General features: G+C 38.5%; 1 protein-coding gene across 1 annotated transcript in view; it reads left to right on the forward strand.

Annotated features, from left to right (window-relative positions):
- CELF4 (CUGBP Elav-like family member 4) overlaps nt 1–22,162 on the forward strand; it is a 700,213-nt gene that overhangs the window by 156,675 nt on the left and 521,376 nt on the right. The window contains 1 exon segment of the mRNA XM_072413517.1: nt 4,849–4,931. Coding sequence (XP_072269618.1) covers nt 4,849–4,931 — 83 coding nt within the window.

A 22,162-nucleotide genomic window follows, 5' to 3' on the forward strand; every position in this document is an offset into this window, starting at 1 on the left:
GTTGGTGGGATTATGGGCTCGTTTACATGGGCATTGTGGTTGCTATTTATTAAGCACTCATGGGTTAAAATTTGGCATCCAGTCGGCTGTAACTACACCATAACATGACCTTCCATTCAGCCAGCAGTTAGGATAGGTGCTTTCAAGACTTTACCAAATGCCTACTAAATTCTATAGCAGGGGTTTTCTCGCTTTGTCTAGCTTGTCTGGCACAGAAACTGGAAGGGTATAGGAAGCAAACCCATGCTATTAGACTGTACATCATCCTTACAAATGCTCCCCAAAGTCTTTTAAATGCTTAAAACCCACTTACACCTATTTAGCAAGTGCCATTCAAGCCTATGGAACAGCTGAACAGAAAATGCCCATAAAATGCTGTATTTTTCACTGGCCAAAATAGAACTTAAACTAGAACCAAACCTTAGAACCTAAAATAGATCCAAAATAGAACCATACCACTAGCTTAACAGCTGCTATTTAACTGATAACCATTAATGATAGAGCTTGGCGGTTCCATCACATTTTCCAATGAGTCAAATATTACAAACCACTTATTTACTTGCCCATCTAAACAAGCCTTAACACCTTCAAAGATCCATAAACCAAGAAAAGGTGGGGCACAGATGAACAAATAGTAACAACCCATACCAATAAAAAAACACAACAGGCCCACAATGGCACAATATGTAGCACTAAAAAAAGCAATCATTACCATCAAATAACCCTGATACAATTTACGAGATTTAAAATGTCAAATTTTGATTTAAAATCGTAGATTTCAAATCTGGCCAATGATTTCTTCTGAACATCTATTAAGCTACAAGATATAACTGTAAACATGCTAACGCTGTGGCTGTAGGGTGGTCACATGAAGTACCTCCTGTCAAACCAACTACAGAGTGGTTTAGTCGTAAAGATGTTTTGTAAATGGCTTGGTAACTGGTGAAATCTTGGGATTTTGGATTTGCTACAGGCTGTTTTTTATCCTCCATCATTCCATTTTTCTCTCCTGTATGTCCTAATTATGTTATTCACCAATGTTGATCTGGGTTGGCCAATATATCCTTTTTTCTGATCTTTTTTAGTTGCTCTCCTCTCCTTCCTCTTTCTTTCTCAACATGTTTAGTGACTTCTTTTCACATCCCTTTTCTTTCCTTTCTTTACCTTCTATTTCCTTTCCGACCCTTCTTTTCCTTTCTCTTCGTAACGTGTGTTTAGTGACTTTTCTTCTCAACATGTTTAGTGACTTCTTTTCCCATCCCTTTCTTCTCATTCTTTCCCTTTCATTTGCTTCTCCTACCTTTCCTCCCCTTCCATCCCTTCTCTTCATGACGTTTGTGTTTAGTGACCTCTCTTCCTCTTCTTTTCCTCTTCTCTTTCTCTTCTCCTTCTCTTCTGTTTCTCGTCTCTTTCTCTTTTTCTTCTTTTCCACTCCTCTGCTCCTTCTCTTCTTGCAAATTTAAATTATCTGTTTAGTATGACGACACCATTTTTGGTGATATTATTGCTAATTTACCATCCTTATCTTTATTAAAGTTTGATATTCTCTCTCCATGTCTCCATAATAAATTTTTCCATACATATCCTTAAGCACCTTCTTTTCAAATACATCAAGCCTTTGTGAATCTTCCACTAAGAAATATGTATCTAGGCCTATGCACATTTTATAGCCTTGACTAGCTTTACTTTGACCTCTATATGTTCTATATGACCTCTAATTCTCAATTTTCACCCCTGAATATTCTTTCTATGTTCTGTAGGCATTATGTTTATTACCTACAATGTGATGTTTTATATGGTGAATTGTCAATTTCCACCATCCAATTATCCCTCAAACTTTATCTGAAAATTAATTTTAGGTTATATTTCATACATTGAACCTTTGGACAGAGCTATCTCTCCAACCAATTTCCCTTCAAGTATAGTTAAGAAAGAAAGAAGAAACCCTATTGTATTTATCCATACCCTCTATACTCCACCTCATCTATTCATCACCCGGCGGGATACATTACAAAGATCGGCATTCTCCACAGGCTGTAAACAAGTTAATAGAGTGTAACCTGCCACGGTCACACCTGGAGAGATTCAGAAACACAGAAAATTTATCTCTGTGTGCAATAACGTAATATAATACTGCAACCTATCCCGATACCTTGGCAAAACAATGTTGTATCTACATTAGGGTCATGTTGTGCTAGAAGAACACTATGGTCAAACATGAAAATTTGGAACGCGCTCAGGCGACGCAGCCTACCCACTGAGAAGCTCTAGTTTTCATGTTCAGCACCTGGTCGCCCTATTATATAAGAACCTCAGTTGAATGTCTTCTTATATTGTGCAAGGCCTTTCTGGCACTGGGAAAATACAGGGGATTTTATTCTTGGGCCCTAACACCACCATGTAGAGCAGTAGGAGGTACGAGCTTGCACGGGCTAAACTCATATGACATGAATCAGATTTAAACTTTGATATTCAGCTCAATATCTCACTTATATGTTATAGTCACATTTTTGTATGGGTACTAGAAGGTCCCAAGGGCCCTCTAGGACTTAAGAGACATTGTAGATGTTGGTTGAGTGGTTGCTGGGACCTATCGACTGTCCTGTTGGCCTTCTTTATATTGCATTAAAGATTAGGATTATTTTGTTCATACTTTGCCTTACCTGTTTCCTCTTCTTCAACTCATCAACTTGGTAGTGCAGTGGATTGCATCTTAGGAGGACATATGTGCGGATATCAAACTGGAGTAGTGGACGTTCCATCGCATGCTTCAATACATTAAGGTAGAAATGTTGCCAAGCTATGGGCATTCAAATATTTTTATATTGACAAGCAGTGAGTAAGTAAATTAGCCTATATTGAATCATGTAGCTGCAGCCACTCTGGTGCAACACATCCCCAACAATCACATTAGAAACAGTGAAGCTGATCCTTATTGAAAGGGTACCCTGTCATTGCTAGCTGGAAGTAGTTACAATATAGGCAAAAAAAATCCACTGTCCGGTTGGCCTTCTTTACATTGCATTAAAGATTCATTTATTTTCCTCATACATTGTCTTGCCTGGTTCCTTTTCTTCAACATATCTACTTGGAAGTTCAGTGAACTACATCTTGGTAGGAATTATGCACATATCAAAGTTCCTTGATAGGTGGATATCAGCCTGGAGCAGTGGACTTTTCAAGGCTTCTCATGCAAGATCAATACCTGGCTTCAAATAAGCTCATTTTTGCTAAATGGCACAAAATTCCACAAACATACAATTTGTGGAAAGCTTTCCCAGAATACTGGAGGCTGGTAAAGCTACAGAAGTCGGGCCAACTCTATATTAATATCCATGGTTTTAGAATGTCCAACTCTCCCATATAAATGTAAAAGCCAGGTGTCCACAAACCTGTTACCATATAGTGTTCCAATACCGAGCGCCTGACTCCAAGAACTAATGTAATCGGTGGACTGGTATGGAACACAGGATTTTATATATAAGTACAGTCACCCTTAAAAACAGATTTTCAGAATTAAGTATTGGTTTTCCTGAAGTTAACATTCCTATAGAATTTAATAAACCTATTCCAATATTATACCGATGGCAACAGATTTTAATTACGGATTTGATATATCTCTTTCTATACACCATTAAACAACAATATTTATAGGAGTGAAACGTAATTAAATAATCTCCATCAGGGTGCCTCTTGGAACTGTGTGGAAGAACCAGATATTCCGGGGAGAAAGCATTACTCTTTATTTATGAACTTGTTTAAAAGACTCCAGAAGAAGATGATAGTTCAGATCATTTTTAGTGCTGATCCAATTTCATATTGCAGATTCTGTAGGGGTTACATTTATTGCTAGCGATTACGTTAAAGTGGACACATTCACCGAAATATCCCATCCAACTGTATTTTTCACCTCAATGTGCATGCTAGCCAATGCTATGTAAGCCACATTGGGTAAAATCTGTTGATCCAGCAGCTACATATGTAGGTAGAAAAATGAATAAAGGTTTATTACAACAGAGGACCAGAGATTCCAGGGAACATGCGATTGTTTCAAGGGATCAGTGAGTATTTTTTTTCTCCTTGTTGGAAAATAGTGATATATATATATATATATATATATATATATATTCACTATATAAAATATATATATATTGACCAATGTAGCTGCTGTCACTCTGGTGCAATTCATCCTTACCGTTAACCTTGAAACTGACCCTCATTAACAGGGTACCCAGTCATTGCAGTAATTATTTGAGCAATATTCAGGTGTAGAATGCACAGATCCACAGAATGAATGCAATAAAACAGGGAGATCTTTGCATTGTAGGTGCTTGAATACAGCTTCTCCTCCAGCAAGAAGAGATGTAAGTCAAATCGTAGTCAATAAATCTCAGACCAAATCTGGTGAGAGAGATGGGAGGGGAGGAAATTATTGTTTGGGAGGAAAACTGTAGGAGAGGTTTTATTCATCTACTGGGCATCGGTAAGTTGTTTCTATGCTGACTGTGGGGCTTTGAAGGGTGGGGGGGAGAGGGAACCAACAAAAAAGGTAGTCTATTTACCAATAGCAAGACAAAGTACATGTGCACAATACTCTGTTTGTAATTTCCTAGAGCTACATAACCACTATATATATATAAATTTACACTTGATCTTTAGTCTATCTTTAGTATCTACAGCAGTCCATGTTCCTCATACAGTAAGTACCATTGGGTTACTGGATTAGATTGACTCTGGTTCCTGATTTCTGGAATGTTTCTTCGCTTTTATACATATTGTATAGAGAGTTACATTTTTGTTTTTAGGTTAAGGTGAATCTGTGCTAATGCCTTGTCTTGCTCATTACAGGCTGTGCCTTCCTTACATACTGTGAACGAGAATCTGCTCTGAAAGCTCAAAGTGCTCTGCACGAACAGAAGACTCTCCCCGGGGTAAGTCACTCCATTTCTACTACAAGAGCTGGATTTTATGTTGGTCCAAGCAATATGCTGAGCCTGATATTGGTACAGGATGGGAACTGTTATTTAAAATGCTTAAGATTCAGAAATTGTCTAACCCATTACTAAAATATCTATAAATGTCACTCGTTTTTCAGACCTTTATGGCAAAGTTTAGTGTTGTTGGAAATTCTTAAACAGCTCAAATTCTGGCACACATTTTAATTTAAAAATATCACTTCAAAAGCAGAAAGTTAAAAATCCAATGTATGTGCAGAAAATGCCTTTGTAAAACCTGATATTACTGTGTAAAAGCAGTTGTGACATCATCACGTTGCTCCTTCTGGGTGGGACTTAAAATGAGACCACCTCCTGGGAACTAAAGGGGGTAACCACAAGATTATTTAGTATGCAGAGGGGGACAGAATACCAATGACTGGTCTTTATGTCAGACCACTCATGTACATATTCATAGAGTTGTTTCATTCTGAATTATTGCACTAATCTGGAAGAAATTGCAAGTAAGGCTGCATTAAGCTATAGGTGCATTTAACATTATAACTAATCAGGGATTAATTGCTAGTTTTACAATATTTGCCAACAAGCCTGAACCTACCATCTGACAACAATGGCATGTTACAGAAGATCTGGGAATATTTGATAATTTGAGAATATTTGGGTGCCTGTGTGATTTTTATTGCCACAATATCTGGTGGTGTTAAATTATTATACACTATTGTTATTTATACCAGGCCAACATTGAACACAACCTACCAAAAACAAAAATCAAAAAGACAAATAATACTTAAAAAAAAGATATAAAGTTGTTTTGTATAACAGATCCCATACTGCTTCTATCCGGGCCAACAATGCTTGAGAGATATCGCCTAGTAGAATGTGGAGAGATGCCTCCTTTCCCTCATATTAGCTTTATTGGCAGAATGAGGTTAATCCCATACTTCTAAGCGATCATCTTGCATAAACTAATATTCTAAACTGTTGTCTACAAAAGTTTTGTCTTTTGTGGCTTTTGACTTTATTATACTTTGAGGCTTTGTTCATTGCTCCATATTATGCAGATCTAGACTAGTGAGATCAGTCATTGTTTTTTGTATTTGTTGAATTTTTTATTGATATTTGGATTATTCTGGGAGGAGCAATTGGTCAAAAGTGGTTTTGAATTTGTTTGCTTGCATGTAGTTTTTTATTTGGATAGATGGATGTCCAGATGTTGTTTTAAAAAAGACAGACGGTAGTTTGACATTGTTTGCTATGTGCAAAGTGAACTAACTCACAACAACCAATAGTATATTCTATTTTATCAACCTTAGCTAATTTGACTGAAAAAATGATTGGTTGTTTTGGGATTAGTAACCCTATATTAGTAAATTTGCAGCGATTTGCATGATAACTGGCCATGACACCACCCTTACTGAAAAAACCCAAAGACCATTTTGGAGGTTCCAGTTTTAAGAAACGTCAACCTAAAGATTTGCATTTGTGTTTTTGAACTGTAATTGGTTAGGATTCTGGAACTCTGGCCATGTTGGCTTGAAAGCTTGAAGGATTTTACAATTATTAAACAGTAGCTGAGGAGATTAATATTATCCCTTAAGGTAATTTTGTAAATTCTGGAAACATTTATACAACATCAGATGTGAATGTGACCTTATGAATAATTATTTTACTCACAATGGTTATATGTTGGTAGATCATTGAATGGTTGGGTTGATATAAATCTCAAATGGTCCTACCTAATGTCCTAACAGTTAGAGGGGTCTTTTTACTTGGGTGGGTCTTAAAGGCACTGAGTTGGAATTGCTATGGCGAAAAAGTTGGGTTGCATTCTTCAGTTGAGTCGGTTTATAAATGGGTGCATGTGTTTTTACATTACAACTAGACATATAAGGGTATATAGTCATATAAGGGTTGAAATTATTGAACACCTCTCAATTTTCAAGATCATATCTCAGGAGAATAGAGGTAGTTATTAGACTAAATATCACAAGGCCATGATGCTTTGATTCAGTATGATTCAGATGCTTTACTGGTATTGGTTCCACAAACAAATCAGCTGCCAAAATGTCTGACTGGCCACTCTATCTTATTGTCTTATCATCTGATGAGTTGATTTGAATCATAGTAGAATTGACTCGTCATTAAAAATGTCATTTTAACACAAGCTGTAATTTCCCTTCAAAGCGATCCATGCCTTTATGTCTATCAGTCATCACATCCTATTAGAAATATGATTCCATTGTTACATAGCTAGGATTAACTATACTATTGTAGAAATAAATAGCACATTTAAAGGGATCTATAAAGGTGATCAATCTAAGACTACGTGAGCTTATTATTTATTAAATAATTGATTTATTAATCATTTGATAATTGCAGTTCTAAATCAAACTGAAGGCTTAAATAGTCAGTGTGAACTAATAAAAGTGAAATTCCCACTGATTGACCTGCATTTGGTGAAGCAATGATTACATCACCCTATGAGAGCTCTTGTCCAGGACCTGCTGATAGATGAGGACGTGATTAACTTGTGATTTAGGTTAGCTTGTTTAGGCAACATGACCCAGACCTTCTTCTTTCACCCTCGTTTTCCATTAAGCATCCAAGCCCTCGCAGGACAAGCAATGGAAATGATCTTTTTTGATCTTATTCTTCTCTTTAACTTAGATTTAATTTTTATTTATTACCTTCACAACAAGCATTTGTGCCAAAAGAGTTCCGTTGGGGTTTCAACCACCAATGTTAATCAGGCATGTGTTTATCTAAGCGCCAATTCTCTTTTTGATTTCCTTATATTTATTCTTGGATTTTCCATTTACTTCCAACAGTCCAATGGCCAAAGTACTTGAATTGCATTGAATTATTGAAACTTTTTCTTGTTGTTACTATACCGTTTTAGTCACACTGGTTTATTGGGTGCATTCAATACACCATAAGGGCAATGATAGGGCAAACTGTGTAACTAGCATGTTTTATTTTACAATGTACCCTATACCAAATTGCCCTTTGCGCTGGCTTGTTGAATCACTCTGCGAATTTGTCACATTCAAATGCAGTACAGCAGCTGTGCGTGTTGCGTGTACATAGATTAAATGGCTAACCACTCTCCTCTGCTATAGGTTGGCACATGGGACTTGTTAAACTGTGATTATATCAGGAAATACATACATACCTCCCCTGAGAGTTGTGGGGTTAAATATTTACCATCTCTACTTAATTTATCACTTTATGTTGACTCGCTACAGTTATTCAGTGATATTGTCTAGTGAAATCATTTGGGAATACGGCAAAGTGTCCAAAATGCTTACGTTCTGCAAGTCACTGGAAATAAATCTTGGCAAGTATTTTCGTTAAAATGTAAAGAAAGGACGTTGTCTCTACCCCATCCAGTTGTGAGCTTCAAATAAATGATGAAATATTGTCATTACCCTTATAGCAGGAATATGGTCATCCTACAATCCTTCCTATTGGGATAAGAAATAGAAACAATTAAAATAAAATGTCATCTTTTGCATTGGTTTAAGCTATCGAGCTCTGAAGCCAAAGTTTCATCAAATCAGCTAACTCAAAAGATTTGCCCTAATTGACTCCTTAAAAAAATACAAGTATATATGATTAATGTCATATGACATGATCACATCCTCCTCTTTCTTTCAGCATTTACCATGTAAAAGGGATTATAGGAGCCTGTCCCTACTATGCCTGTGTTCTGTGCTTTCGACAATGCTCATGAGTATTCATGTGTGCAGCCATGTGTAGCATTCGGAAGCCTATTCATTGGAATAGCAAGCGAAACACACCACATTGCAAAGCAGTGTATTGCAGACTGCACTTTGAAAATCACACAGAAACCCACAAAGGGGAAAATCAGAGATTTTTGTTGCAGTGAACTGGTAAGGGGCATTTGGAATGAATAACAACCCATTGCAGCAACTCATGTTGTGCCCATTGCAAATAATGTATACCTTACAGAGAGATTGTTGCTTACTGATCCCCCTATATAGATAGAATTGAAGGATTTATAACTAGTGGGGTCATCAGCAGATGGAAGACGCTCCTGAACCCTTATGTAGATAGAATTGGGGGATGTATCACTATAGGGTTTACCAGCAGATGGCAGGAGGTCTTGATCGCCCTAAATAGATAGAATGGGGGGACTTAAGGGGTCACCGACAGATAGAAGGAGGTCCTGTTCTCTCTATATAGATAGAATTCTGGGGTGTATCACTAGGGGGGTCACCAGCAGATGGAAGGAGGTCCTGATTCCCTATATAGATAGAACAGTGGGGTGTATTACTAGGTATTGATAAGATAGATTGATTAGAGATGAAAGTAGAAATAGAAAGCCTAGCAAACTTAATATGAACTGTCTTGAGGAAAAAAAGGGAAAAGGGAACAAAATTAAAATCCTGAAATAAAGAAAAGTTGTGGAAAACATTCAAGAGGGCAGACTTTTCAATATGAGGCTACGATGAACATGGGAAAATTAGCTCAAACTTCTAATTTTGAATTTCAAGAAGAAAAGTATTACTAAGTATTAAGTAACTAACAGAATTCCACAGAGTTGGAACAAATATAAATCTATATTCAAAAAAGGGCAGAATCAGTGGACCAATTGGTCTTTTCCTGACACCCCCTTTTAAGTGCAGTTTTGCTTTAGGTTGGGCTTTCCGAATGTCAAAAATATTTATCGATAAAAAAGATATAAAACATAAAATATTTAAGAGACGTCACACAAAGTTTATTTACAAGCCAATAAAGAAGAGACACCCAAAGGGGGACGACCATTTGAAAACAGACATATGTGATTTGGGACGTGCAGAATATGACATCATAAAGGAGATGATCCTTTTGTAATGAATTTGTGTTTTCTTGACTCATGTCATCTCCCCAGGACTTATTATCTACAGGTCAATTAATTATCCAGGGAATCAATTAGACGAAACCGGCCTCGACCAACCTCGGTTGCCATAACCCCGTTGCCATCTAATTTCCCTACGTAGTTGTAAATCACATATCATGATATCTGCTTCACTTCCTTTTAGACGTATATGAGTATACAGACTGTTCTTTAACATAGAGAACATAATGCGGTGTTGACAGAGAAAACTCTGAGAAACAGAATTATTTATTTTCTGTTTAGCCATTTATTGTATCTTTTATAACCTTTAGAAAATTTCTCAACTACATCTTTAATACAGTACGAACTGGCAATTTAACCCGCTGTTCATATATCTCTTTAATAAAGTTTATTGATTTTTAAAAAAACTTTATTGATTTTTCAAATATAAACAAAATTAAAGAATTGGGCTGAGGGGTTGGGCTATATATTCCAGACCATTAGTACATGTATTATGATGTGAGTTTTTGTGTGTTTTTTTCCTTCATCCTGGTCCATATATAATTTAATAACTCTACATACAGATCACATTAATGGGGTATGATTTGATGAATGCGTACAAATTGTGTTGATCACATACCAAGATTTTAAATGGGTCCAATGCTTCTTATATTGATTCTCTTCTCTGTTTTATATATGTATAGAGTTTAGGACCAGTATAGTTATTCGCACCTTCTGTTCCAACCTGTGGTCCCACTTTGAAGATTTCGTGTCATTCAAGTTTTTAATGGGATGCAATGGGAAGGGCATTTTGTGTCCTCTTTAGAGAATTCCTTGAACTTTTAATGAATTCAAAATGCCAAAAATTAATATATTGGAGCCACACTTACCCTAAATCATGTGCTTGTTGTGAATAAATTCAGCTGCAGATCCATTGGTTCCATTTCTCCTGAGCACCTACTTTTCTGCGATGGCTACATTGATTTGCAAGATCCCTATGGAACTTCATCATAGCCACTGCAATATTCACATACTTGTCATGCACAGACAGAAGTATAGGCATGAGACAAGAAGCATTGGTACACACGTGCATTTCAAGGCCAGCAGAATAGTAAAACCATAATGGGCGTTGGTTCTCATGTGCTGTATGATCAACAGAACAGGACAATAATGTCCTCTTTTATTGCCCTTTAGTCCTCTAGTAGAAGGAAAAAAGTTGAGAGGATATTGACAGATCAAAAGATTATGAAAATGTACTCATATACTAATTTTATACAAGTTTTTATGTGTTAGATCTTTCTGTACTCCAACAAGCACACAGTGATGATTTTCAGAAGCTAAAATTTGGTGTGCGTGGTTGAGAAAGTTCCTTACGGCAAGTGTCGTAGAATGGGGGAATTGTTACCATCATCTTTATGTTCAATAGCTGCCATGATTGCAATCATGCAACTGTGAAAAAACACACCTTGGAGTTCTCTCCAACAAACCTCTCACAAACCACTTTGAAAGACATAATAATGAAACAATAGGGGAACTAATCACAACAATAATGGAGCCATGTCTAGCCATGCACTGTAGTTGGTTGATTTATTTATATTACAACATCTCTGTAAAAAGGATGGAGCATCAAGAGAAAGCCCTGATGAAAGAAAAACCACAATGATTTAGTGAAGCCTAATTTAATGTATCAAGTAGATGATGCTCCTCATGGGCGGAGCCTTTGAACAAGGATCTCCTTCTCCACATGTCATTGGGTAAATGTCACACTGATACTTAGAAAATGAAATGCAATGTACCCTGTTTAGTTAGCTCCTTAGAATAAAGGGCCTTCGAATAAACAGCATTTCACCACCCTTTCAATCTTAGGTTTAATAATAAAGTCAACAGCATTGCCATGGCGGCAGTCCTACCGCCATTAATAGCAATCACACATGTTATAGTTTTAAACCGCTTTGCAAAAATTAACAACATTAATATAACCATTATTTCAAAGGCACTGTGCATCCTGCGTACATTCCTTCACTCTCTCAACTCCGTGACAGGGTGGAACATCAGGAGAAAGGTTTGATGTAGGAATGATCACAATTATTCACACAAGGTGGTTTTGAAGAGCACGCAACGTCAGATGCGATAGCTATAAATAAAACCATTACAGGAAAATAGGCTTACCTCACCTGCCTTCAGTGCTTGGAAACTGTGCGTCGGTTGTAAAAATAAAAATAAAATAAAGGTTCTCTTCTTGAGGCCAGCGCATTAGCTCAGCCTTTGGTGGGTCGGAGGCTATTTTCTGATAGGTTTAACTAAAACACATGGTTAAATATTTACAGGCTGCTTGTATTTTGAGACGATTCTGTGCAGCAAGCAACAATTTTTTTGCATGTTGTTTAAAGCACACTTTGATAAATGTTTCAGCTGGGCATGGTGCCCATGTCGGAAAGGGAGAGCTTGCTCTGCAGTAAGAGGGTGGATTGTTGTGCCAGGGTGCAAATGAGACTTTGAGGACAAACTATGGTCATGTTTCCTATTTATATTAAATAGAAAGATGTGACCATCTTATATGAAATAATATAATATAATGAATGTCTTGTTTTCGTGCATAGCATGTAGCTATGCTGATCAAAATGGTCACATACTTTCTTTGGTTTTTTATTTGGACCTAAGCATGAATAGATAACGAAGATGTTACAATACATACCAAAGTATACACACTTTATAATTTAAAGGCCCTTCTTGAGCTCCCGTCTAATGACTTTGCTTGGGAAAAGATGATCCTCAGTCTGCTGCAGGCTGAGGAAGCATGTCTTCAGTCGGTTTTCCTCCAAGGATAAGACTGTACCATTGTTGCTTTGTAGCAAGTCACAAGGTGGAAAGATGAAGCAGAGACTGATCAGTTTCAGCCAAGAACTGCAAAAAAGGCACCGATTTACCCTGACTGTGTCATCCCCGAGCTGTCATCTCAGTCCAGAAAGCAGATGGTGACCCCAGTCTGGGTAGCCCCATTTTTCCTGGATAAAAAAACAGATGGAGGCATTATTAGGGAGGGGGTACTGTGATCCCTGTCATAACACATTCCTAGAAGTAATACACAGACACATTGCTTATTAGGAACTATATATCTGACACTGGGAGCTATCTAAAAATAATAAAATATGTAAAGTGAACCTACCATTCACCCCCTATTCCTCAAATCATCTACTATGTGTAGGTGAAAAACATACTTGTAAATGATTAAGTTAGAACTATACTTAGCTTGCCCTCGTCTTTCGCATATCCAGTCATGATGTCACCACCTTTCCAAATATAGTCCTGGGAATTACAGAACTGGTGAAATCTTTAAGGTACTCCAGTCTATTATGGGTCTTCTCATGAGACCTCACGTGCTGTATGACACCACACTTACCTGTTTTAATATAGTAGGTGAATTGGAAAGGAAGGGGATGACCAGCATAAACTGACCTTTATTTTTAGTAGAAGGTCTTCTTTAACACTTGGGCATTTTGAACAAGTGTGTGCTTCCAAACTTGTCATATTGGTTTGTTGGAGGCCTTTTTCGGTTCCACCATGACTGAGTCCCATGATTGAGAGTACATAACCAGCTCCATAAAGACATGGTTTGATTAGTGTGATGTTAAGGAATAGAAGTGGCCCTTAGAGAGCCCTGACCTCAAACCTACTTGACGCCTTGGAAGAACTGCAATAGCCAATGAGAGCCAAGTCTTACCACCCAACATCAACTTGACCTTACAAAAGTTCTTCTGTATTCCCACAAACACATCTTGTAAAGCTTTCCAAGGGCAGTGGAGGATGTTATATACTTGAAAAAATGGAGTTGGAGGGGGATTCCACATGGCTTTAATTAGGGTGCCCACTAAGCCCATGCAGATGATATGGCCAGTATTGGCCGTATTGTGTAAACTTCCAAAAGTTCCTTAGGAAAGAGTTAAACTTGTAACGCTTTTCCCATAATGGGTTTACTTTAGGTTGATCAGTATTGTTAGCAGTTCTCTCTTGTGTGTAGTGTTACTGACAGTAAGCAAAAGAAAATAAAGCTTCTTTGTTCCACTGTGCACCACGTTTCCATGCATGTCTGTCTATATATAACATATTTCAGACCCCCTCCCCCCTGTACTGTAACCCCTTCCCTTTATTGCAGACTGGAGGTAATGAAGACTCTCTGACAGCCAGAGGGATCATCTATACTGCGTCAATGTATAGAGGCCTGGCCGGCTCGGAGGAAGTAAAAGCTTTATTGAAAGCACCTGCAGCCAAGTTATTACATTTTTAATTTCCTCCTAAATCAGAACGTATTTTTTTTTTTGTTTTCTGGTTCACAGAGGCTACGGGCAATTTTATACTTGAGATAGTGATAGAGCTTTCATGAAGCACCCAAGGCTGTCCAGATGGGGAACCCCAAATTTCATGCAACAGTTGTCAGAGAATGGCGGGACTCTATGGGCAGCTCCGGAGGCCCACAGGTTGAGTTTCCACCAGGGTATGGATGCATTTTTTGGGGACCTATGGTCTCTAATTTTTTTTATACAAATCAAATCTGAAGTGGCAAGTTAACTGGATTAGGGCCCAGCTTGTATGACTGTGAGTTTTGGTGTAGTTTGGAGGAACATACGAGTATAGCACACTAAGGCAGTGAGGGGCCGATTTTGATATCCGCTCTCTAGTTTCAGTTATTATAGCATTAGGGTGAAAATAAATACCCAACCTAATTAAAATGAAAAAATATATAAACCTTATATAAAACACCTAAAAAACACATGCTTACCCATTTAAAAAGTCCAGCAACACGATAAAACTGCTCCATAAAAGTCCTCCTATCTCCTCTTCACTTCCCCACCACAAATGGAGGTCATCAGCAATGGCGTCTTCCCCTGTTCTGGCAATAACAACCAACAGCAGTTACACATTTGGGATCTTTTTCATCTCATCAGCCAAAGGGAATGCTCCTAAAGTGTACCCAAACCACCAATTTGCCCAGTTTGGTGCCTTGCTTGACCTAATGTAGCAGCAAGAATGAAGCTTCATTATTGGGGGACAAATGGGGACAAGGGTAGCACTCCCCTGGCTTAGGAATCATGAAGCTAGCAGAATAATGGGGCATTTTGAAGCATAGCTCTGAGCTTTATAAACGAGTGGAATATTTATATATATATGGCCATACGTTATAAGTTGGCCCCTATATATGTAAAAAGGGCCCACAATGAACATTGATTAGGTATAGGCCACTAATTGCTACAATATGAATGAGATATGGAAATCCTATATGTTGCTATATAGAAATGATATATGTTACCAGATATATAATATATAATGTTTGTGCACTAGGAGGGGGGGCACTGCTCTTGCAGTTATTATCTGTGAAAGCAACGTTTGTTTTCAGAGCTCCCGATAAATCTTCATATATGAAAAGAAAATGTCACGGTCTATTTTTGACCTTCAGGTAATAAATGATCATGTTGCGGTTTACCCACACACCACAGAACGAACATTCTCTGCCACGAAAACGTATTTAACTCCTATTTTCCAGATTCATGGCCATAAATCACAAGGCAATGTTTTGTATTTTGCACCATGCTGGGGGGCCACTGTTGGTGGCTTCTCCGTGTCTGTCTCTGTTGTTCTGACAGATAATACAGAAGAGACAGTCTGTGTGACATCACCGGACGTACCAGCCAGAAGTTCATATCTATCTCTTGCATTGAATTACAATGTTCCCCGTGGGACGGGCCAGGGTAAAGGTTGTAGGAAATCACGAAGACGCAATGCTCTATTTTTCCAGCGGTCCAAATTTTGCTGTTTAACCCGCTTACTGCTGAAATTTCAAATATCAAACGTTGCAGAGGCATATTAAAGAGTCCCTGTCACCAGACCATTCATTCCACCCATCTTCCTATAAAGTTATATGAGGACTTAATGAGTTTATGAATGTTATTTACCTATAAATTCCTCCTTTGTTTAGACATCCAAAACCCCAAAGACTGCTGCTGGGAGCCACCATATTGCATGTTATGTCAGCAGCCCCAGAAGACTCAAAGCTGTCACTCAGTAGTGTTTACTATCGATCCTTCCCCAACAGCTACATAAAAGATCTGGGATAAACCTGTTTTTTTTAATGCTTTTACTTGCCAACTTGGTGACAAGGTCTCCTATGTCTGCAAATCTTTGGTTCCAATGTGGGCCCCAATGGAAAGCCCTGATATGGAAGCTATGGGACCATGCAGTCAGGTCAATTAGTTGTGCAGTCACCTTTTTGTTCTACACTAAAAGTCAAAACTTTTTTTTTTAGCTTTGGTTAGACCTCTATTGGTTTGTTTTGTTTTTTTTATTTAGTCTGTGTTCCCATTTTCGGAGAATCAAATCTTAGCTTAGATCATGTTGTAAGGCTTTAGTGACATGCAGAATGCACATGGCCAGTGCTGATGATCATCTGACCAGGCTTTGGTGGCCAAAAATGAATGACCCGTTCAACAGTCACTCATTGCTATGAATATCTATGAACGATCCTGCCCAGTCTATAACAAGCTACGACAATCAATATCAGCCTTTTCTACCCAAAACTGATATTTAAACTGCAAGCCGTCAAAGACCTATCACAGCAGTGTCATTTTTTTCCCAATGGCAGACCACTTGGTCAACATTTATTAAGGGTGCTGAGAGTTCAAGGATTGTCCCTTGACATAACAGTAAATTAATCATTAGCAGCTAATGGCAGCATGATTTTGCCAGAGTGCAGTGGACAAGTTCCAGATTGTAGGCAATCAGGAAGTTAATTAGCAAGCAGGAACTGTGTCAGACAACTGTAAATAAGCCAAACCACGACATCAGGGAATAGGAGAGCATCAAAGAAGGGAATTCTGCCAGAAAACGTTGAATAATTAAGTTTGAGAGGAGAAAATCATAATTTCTAACTGTCCCCATTTTGATGGGACAGTCACGATTTTTCTGATGCTCTGATAGGGTACGGCTTAGCAGGAAATGTTCAATTTGAACAAAGGTTTGTGTGGGTTAAAGCTGGGCATGGAAAAGGTCTGATTTTGTATTTTGTGTTGTTTGGAGATGAGTAAATCTATCAAACAACACTGACACAAAATGAAATCTGCCAGCTTTTTTGCTGCTCTTGTTAGTCTGGTTGGTTGATTTTTGCTAAATATTAGCATAACCTATTACATGTCTGGCTCCGATTTGAAAATTACATTGTCATGGCTTTTGCTATCGTTCTATCATTTTGTTTTAGGTAAATTGAGTAATTGGGTATAGCAGGTACTCTCAACCAAGGTTCTGTGAAATCCTATGGTTCCTCCAGAGTTTGCTTGGGGTTCCTTGAGCTTTGGCTGACTGACCTCCTATTATATGGTGGCCTTACAGTTTCCTGACCAATGCCACCTGGCAGAGGTGTATTTTATTTTAATGACCTCCTATTTTGGGAGGGTTTCCCCAAGACCTAAAAATTATTTCTAGGCTTCTTCTGGAGTTTAAAAAGAGCCTGGAAACCGGCTGTGTCTGGTGGCCATGAATAATCCTTGGACCCTTTGTGACTTGGAGACTCCACCAGTCACACAGTGGCCATAATTCCTCTCCAGTCTATATTTTTGTGTTTCAGCTTCTAATATTTTCTCCATAATATACAATAAAAATGATTCCAGCAGTGAAAGTAAATGCTGCTTATAGTGGGCACAGCAGGTGTGCAGACTGAAGAACTCAGCAGGGAGATCTTACCAAGCGAATCCTCGAGAGATACAAGAAACTACCTGGTGGTTTCCCTCCCCAGGATCCTCAAACCACTCTAATATCAGTTTTGGGTGACAGCAATGCTCCCCGTAGGCCCTACACCAACCAACACTGGTGTTTTAGTGGCTGTTGTGAGGGAGAAAGGAGTAGTAGGTGAGATGAATATTGTTTAGAGGGTTGAAAAAAACAGTGTAAGGTGCAGTCACTATGTGCAGTGAACAGCAAGCTGTGGCATCCAGCAAGAACACACTTTTTTCTGTTCTGACTATAGTAAATTAAGATCGTATTGATTTCTATGGTCTGCTGCATTTTGCTTATAGTCAGTGCACTTTGCGCTGTTTTATTGAATAATCCAGAGTCTTTCATTCCATTGTTCCTCCTATTGACTAATTCTTCCTAAATGAGAAACCAAAGGGCTGCTGAGGTCCGGACCATTCCTATTTTAAGGAACGAAGGATGCAACTGTAAAGATGAGAGTAACCTTCCCTTTTTAAATCCTGGGGATTACGGGAAAGGAAGCAGTCGTTAATCAGAGGCCACTGAGCTGGTGATGGCCTAATAGCTATTTTTTCCTCTTTAGAGCCACCATGGTTGTGGTTTATGCTTCTTAATTGCAGAGTTACTATGACATAATGGTTCATATACCCCTAGATATTCCTAAAGTAGCTGGGGCTCCTCTAGGATTAGGGATAGCGCTCCTCTAGGGTTGGGGTTAGGTTTCTCTAGGGCTGGGGATAGGTCTCTACAGTTATCATTTATTTTTGTATTACCGTGGAACTGAAGAGGGATTACTCCTCATTGTTGCAAATAATTAAAATAAAACTAGAGCTAACTTTTTTGAATTTTGTATAGACTTGAGAAAACTTAGATCAGGGGTGGGCATAGGGAGTTGCAAAGTGTACCACAGGACAAGGGCCCCGTACCTTCCACAGTCAAAAGTAACCCACGGAAGACCCAAGTCAGTTCAGTGGGGTGACCAAGTCAGTCCTGCACTGGGGCCTACTGTTGGTCATCCAGCACTTGGTTGAATACTCTGCCAAGTGTTGTTCTTTAGGAACCTTAAGCTTAGAACCCCATGCTTTAGATATACTTTTCAGATATACTTTTATTGCCTTTTCAGTTCCACTTTTATGCAGATGCGGATGGATACTGTACAGAAGAGCCCCACAGCTATCTCATAGTTGTTTTGGAAATATAAACCATAACTCCAAATGACCTGGGGGAACAAATTTATTATTCCACGAGACCAGATCAATGCCAGGGGTCCTACTATCAACTAATTCCAGGTCTTTAAAAAAAAACTCCCATTTCTGACATCAGCCGGTAGAGAACCGGCTATACTGGCTTCACCTACCTATAGCCAGGGTAGGGGCAAACTTTTCAGCAATCTATAGTACCAGGCCAGAGTTTCTTTTTTTTTATACTTTCCTAAACTGAACGTGCTATGACGGATGAACTTGGGGCCTTGCTTCATGTAGCACTGATGGGGAAAATTTGAAGCCTTCTCCCTGAACTCATAATAATGTCACTGTGGCTTATTTAAGGAAACCAGTGCTTGTCTTCTGATAAATTATCACACTACAATACTGTTTTATGGCTCCTGTGTGAGTAGGAGAGCTTTATTTATGACACCCCTATCTATGCCTGGTAACACGCTCCTGCATTATCAGACATACTTCATCACCATAAAACAGCGAAAGGCGCAAGAGAGAAGAGAGAGAGAGAGGGGAAAAAAAGATTCAGGGGTTCAGAGGTCTACATCCTCCTTTACATGAGTTTACAAAAGGACAATATAAAAACTTATTCTGCTGCCGGCAAGAACAATGATGCAATGCCAGATGTCTCATCGGTTATTGTTAAAGAATTTGTATAGGCTTGACCCAAATCTACCCCAAGCTTCCTCAACCTTAGAATTCCCTAGCATTTCTTAAAATCTTTTACCTTGTTCTTATAGAGAGACATAGCTATCATTTTTCCCTGTAACATTGTGGCCAGGCTTTTAAAGTTCTTCCAGGGGCAGCTTACTGAAATTCAAATCCCACTCACATAGTAATGCCCCCAGAGCAACATCCACCAAAGGCCAGTATGCTCAGTGTGAGAACCAGTTCGGGTTTAGGCAGCTGTAATTTTAAGCCTGGAAATAAAAAAAAAAAGTATGCAAGTGGAGAGGGACAAAGTATTTAAAGGCAGAGTTCTGTAGTTCAGCAAGTAGAGCTAACAATGTTGCCTGTGGTGCACTAAAACTGAAAGCTGCATTGTCAGGCCTGTCTTTAGAACTACAGAACTCCACCCGTGGAGTTAGGAATTTACTGGAATTGTAGAGGAATCACCAGGTACTTTATGTAATTCTCAGCATTTTTTGTGATAACATATAGAAATATGACATTCTGCATTGCTGAAACTAAAGCCAGCACTGAAACTATAGTTCAACCTAAAACAAAGATTATAGAGCCTAAATGGTAGAGTTGTTTAAATATCTAAATATAACCTATTTACAATTTAAATTTAGATCATCAGCGTTGACAAAATGCAAATTAGCTGACTTCCTAAACCATGGGTCCTCAACTCTAGTCTTTGAGAATGTGGATTCTTGCTCTGGAGGACTGGAGGTGAGGTCTTCTATCCTAAACCAACCAGGAGAACGAGTCCAAAAGTCCTTCTCAGCATTAGGGATTAATCTTTGCAAGCCAATCCATAAATGGTTCTTAACTTCATGGTTCTTAACTTGCACTAATGAAGGCTATCATGTGTGAGTTGGATAAATTGTTCTACATTTGAGTACCTGTGCTATAATTACTTGAATAAGGAAACACAGTTTTCTGTTGGGGCATAAGGTTATTATAAGGGTATTACTTGCATGTGTCCATCCAAATAATTATCAAGTGTTGGAGAACCCCTGCTAAAACCATAGAAGGCCAATGGAAAAAATACGCCTTACATTGGTGGTCAATGGAAGAATGCCACACAAATTTAGTATAAACGGTCTTATTCCTTAATTTACTATTGCCTGACCAACTAAGATAAAGTCCAGAAAATTCATGGTTCATAAGGTGCGTTGATAAGAGATATCAGTTGGATAAATGGCTCTATATTTTAGCACATGTGCTATAATCCCATGGTTCTAGGCACACATTTGCCCATTGGGATATAAGAGTAACAATTGCGTTTACCCATCCAAATAATTTTCATGTTCTAGGGAACCCCTGCTAAAACCATGGGAGGCCAGTAGAAATATAAAACTTACATTGGTGGTAAATGGAATGAATGCCACACAAATTTGGTATAAACAATTATATTCCTTAATTTCCTTCTGCCTGTTAGAGAAATACTAAAAATGTATGCTGATCATGGCTCTGGAGGACTGGAGTTGGGGACTCCTATTCTAAACCAACCAAGACAATGAGTCCATAGGGCTGTTGGCTTAAGTGCTTCTTCTCAGCATTAGTGATTGGTCTATCCAAGCTGTTCCATAAATTTCATGGTTGGTAATGTGAGTTGATGGGAGTTATCAGGCTGGAAATAGCCATTTGACAGTTGGGTGGATCGCTCTATATTTTATTACCTAGGCTATAATCCCATGGTTCCAGACGTAGAGTGAGTTGCCCATTGGGGTTTAAAAATAAGAGTTGCACATACCCACCCTCTGTAGGCTGTGCATGCATTTTGAAAATGAATTGTTTCAATTTACTCAAAAATATATTTTTTGTGGTTTTTAACATTTTTCTTTAGCTTCCCCATATTCTGATGATATGGAAAAACTCTATACATTTCCTTTAATTCTTTGTTTATGGATTTAATGCGACTTATCCAAATACCCTCCTTCTCTAGGACAATGTTGTAACTCTTGCTGATATAAATTTTAAAAGTACTTTGAGGTTTTATTTCATCCTTTAAATACCGAGTGTACATTTTTTCTCTTCACAGACATTAAAAGCCGTCGTAGTTGGAAAATAGGTAAATTATGCCTCAAAAGCTAAGCGTTGTCAATGCGATTTTCAAAAGCGGCTATGCACATGATTACAACGTGTGATTACCTGCTGTTAAGTACAAGCTAAATTGAGTCTGTTTACACCCCCCCTCCTTCTCCCACACTTTAAAAGGGTACTTTGTGATGCAGCGTCTTTGTGTCTGATTGCTGAATTTGGTGTTCCAGTATGCAGCTCTGTGCGATTATCACCGCAGTGTATTGATCCACCTTATTTGTGGGTTTTGTCCGAGCTAAAGACGGAATGCGACAAAACTCACAGGCCGATAAATGTGAACTTGCTGATCTGAAAAGTGACCATACAGGTATATAGGACAACAGGTGTGCAGACCCAGGGAAGGTAGGCGCCTAATATAATGGGTACAGCATTTGTGCAAACCAGTAAACTCATCCCAGGGATACTGGGAGCCCATCATATTGTGCACAGCGGGTGTACAGACTAGGGAACTCAATGTAGGGATGGTTGAAACACCTTATAGTGTGAATAGCACGTGTGATGTGCAGGGATTGTGAAAGTGCTCATAATGCGTGCAGCAGGTGTGCAAACCCAGGAACTCAGCACAAGGATAATGGAAGCCATCATAATGGGCAGAGCAGGTGTACAGATCTGGGAACTGAGAATAGGGATGTTAGAAATCCCTT

Source organism: Pyxicephalus adspersus, chromosome 6 (assembly GCF_032062135.1).
Source record: "Pyxicephalus adspersus chromosome 6, UCB_Pads_2.0, whole genome shotgun sequence".
NCBI classification, from domain to species: Eukaryota; Metazoa; Chordata; class Amphibia; order Anura; family Pyxicephalidae; genus Pyxicephalus; species Pyxicephalus adspersus.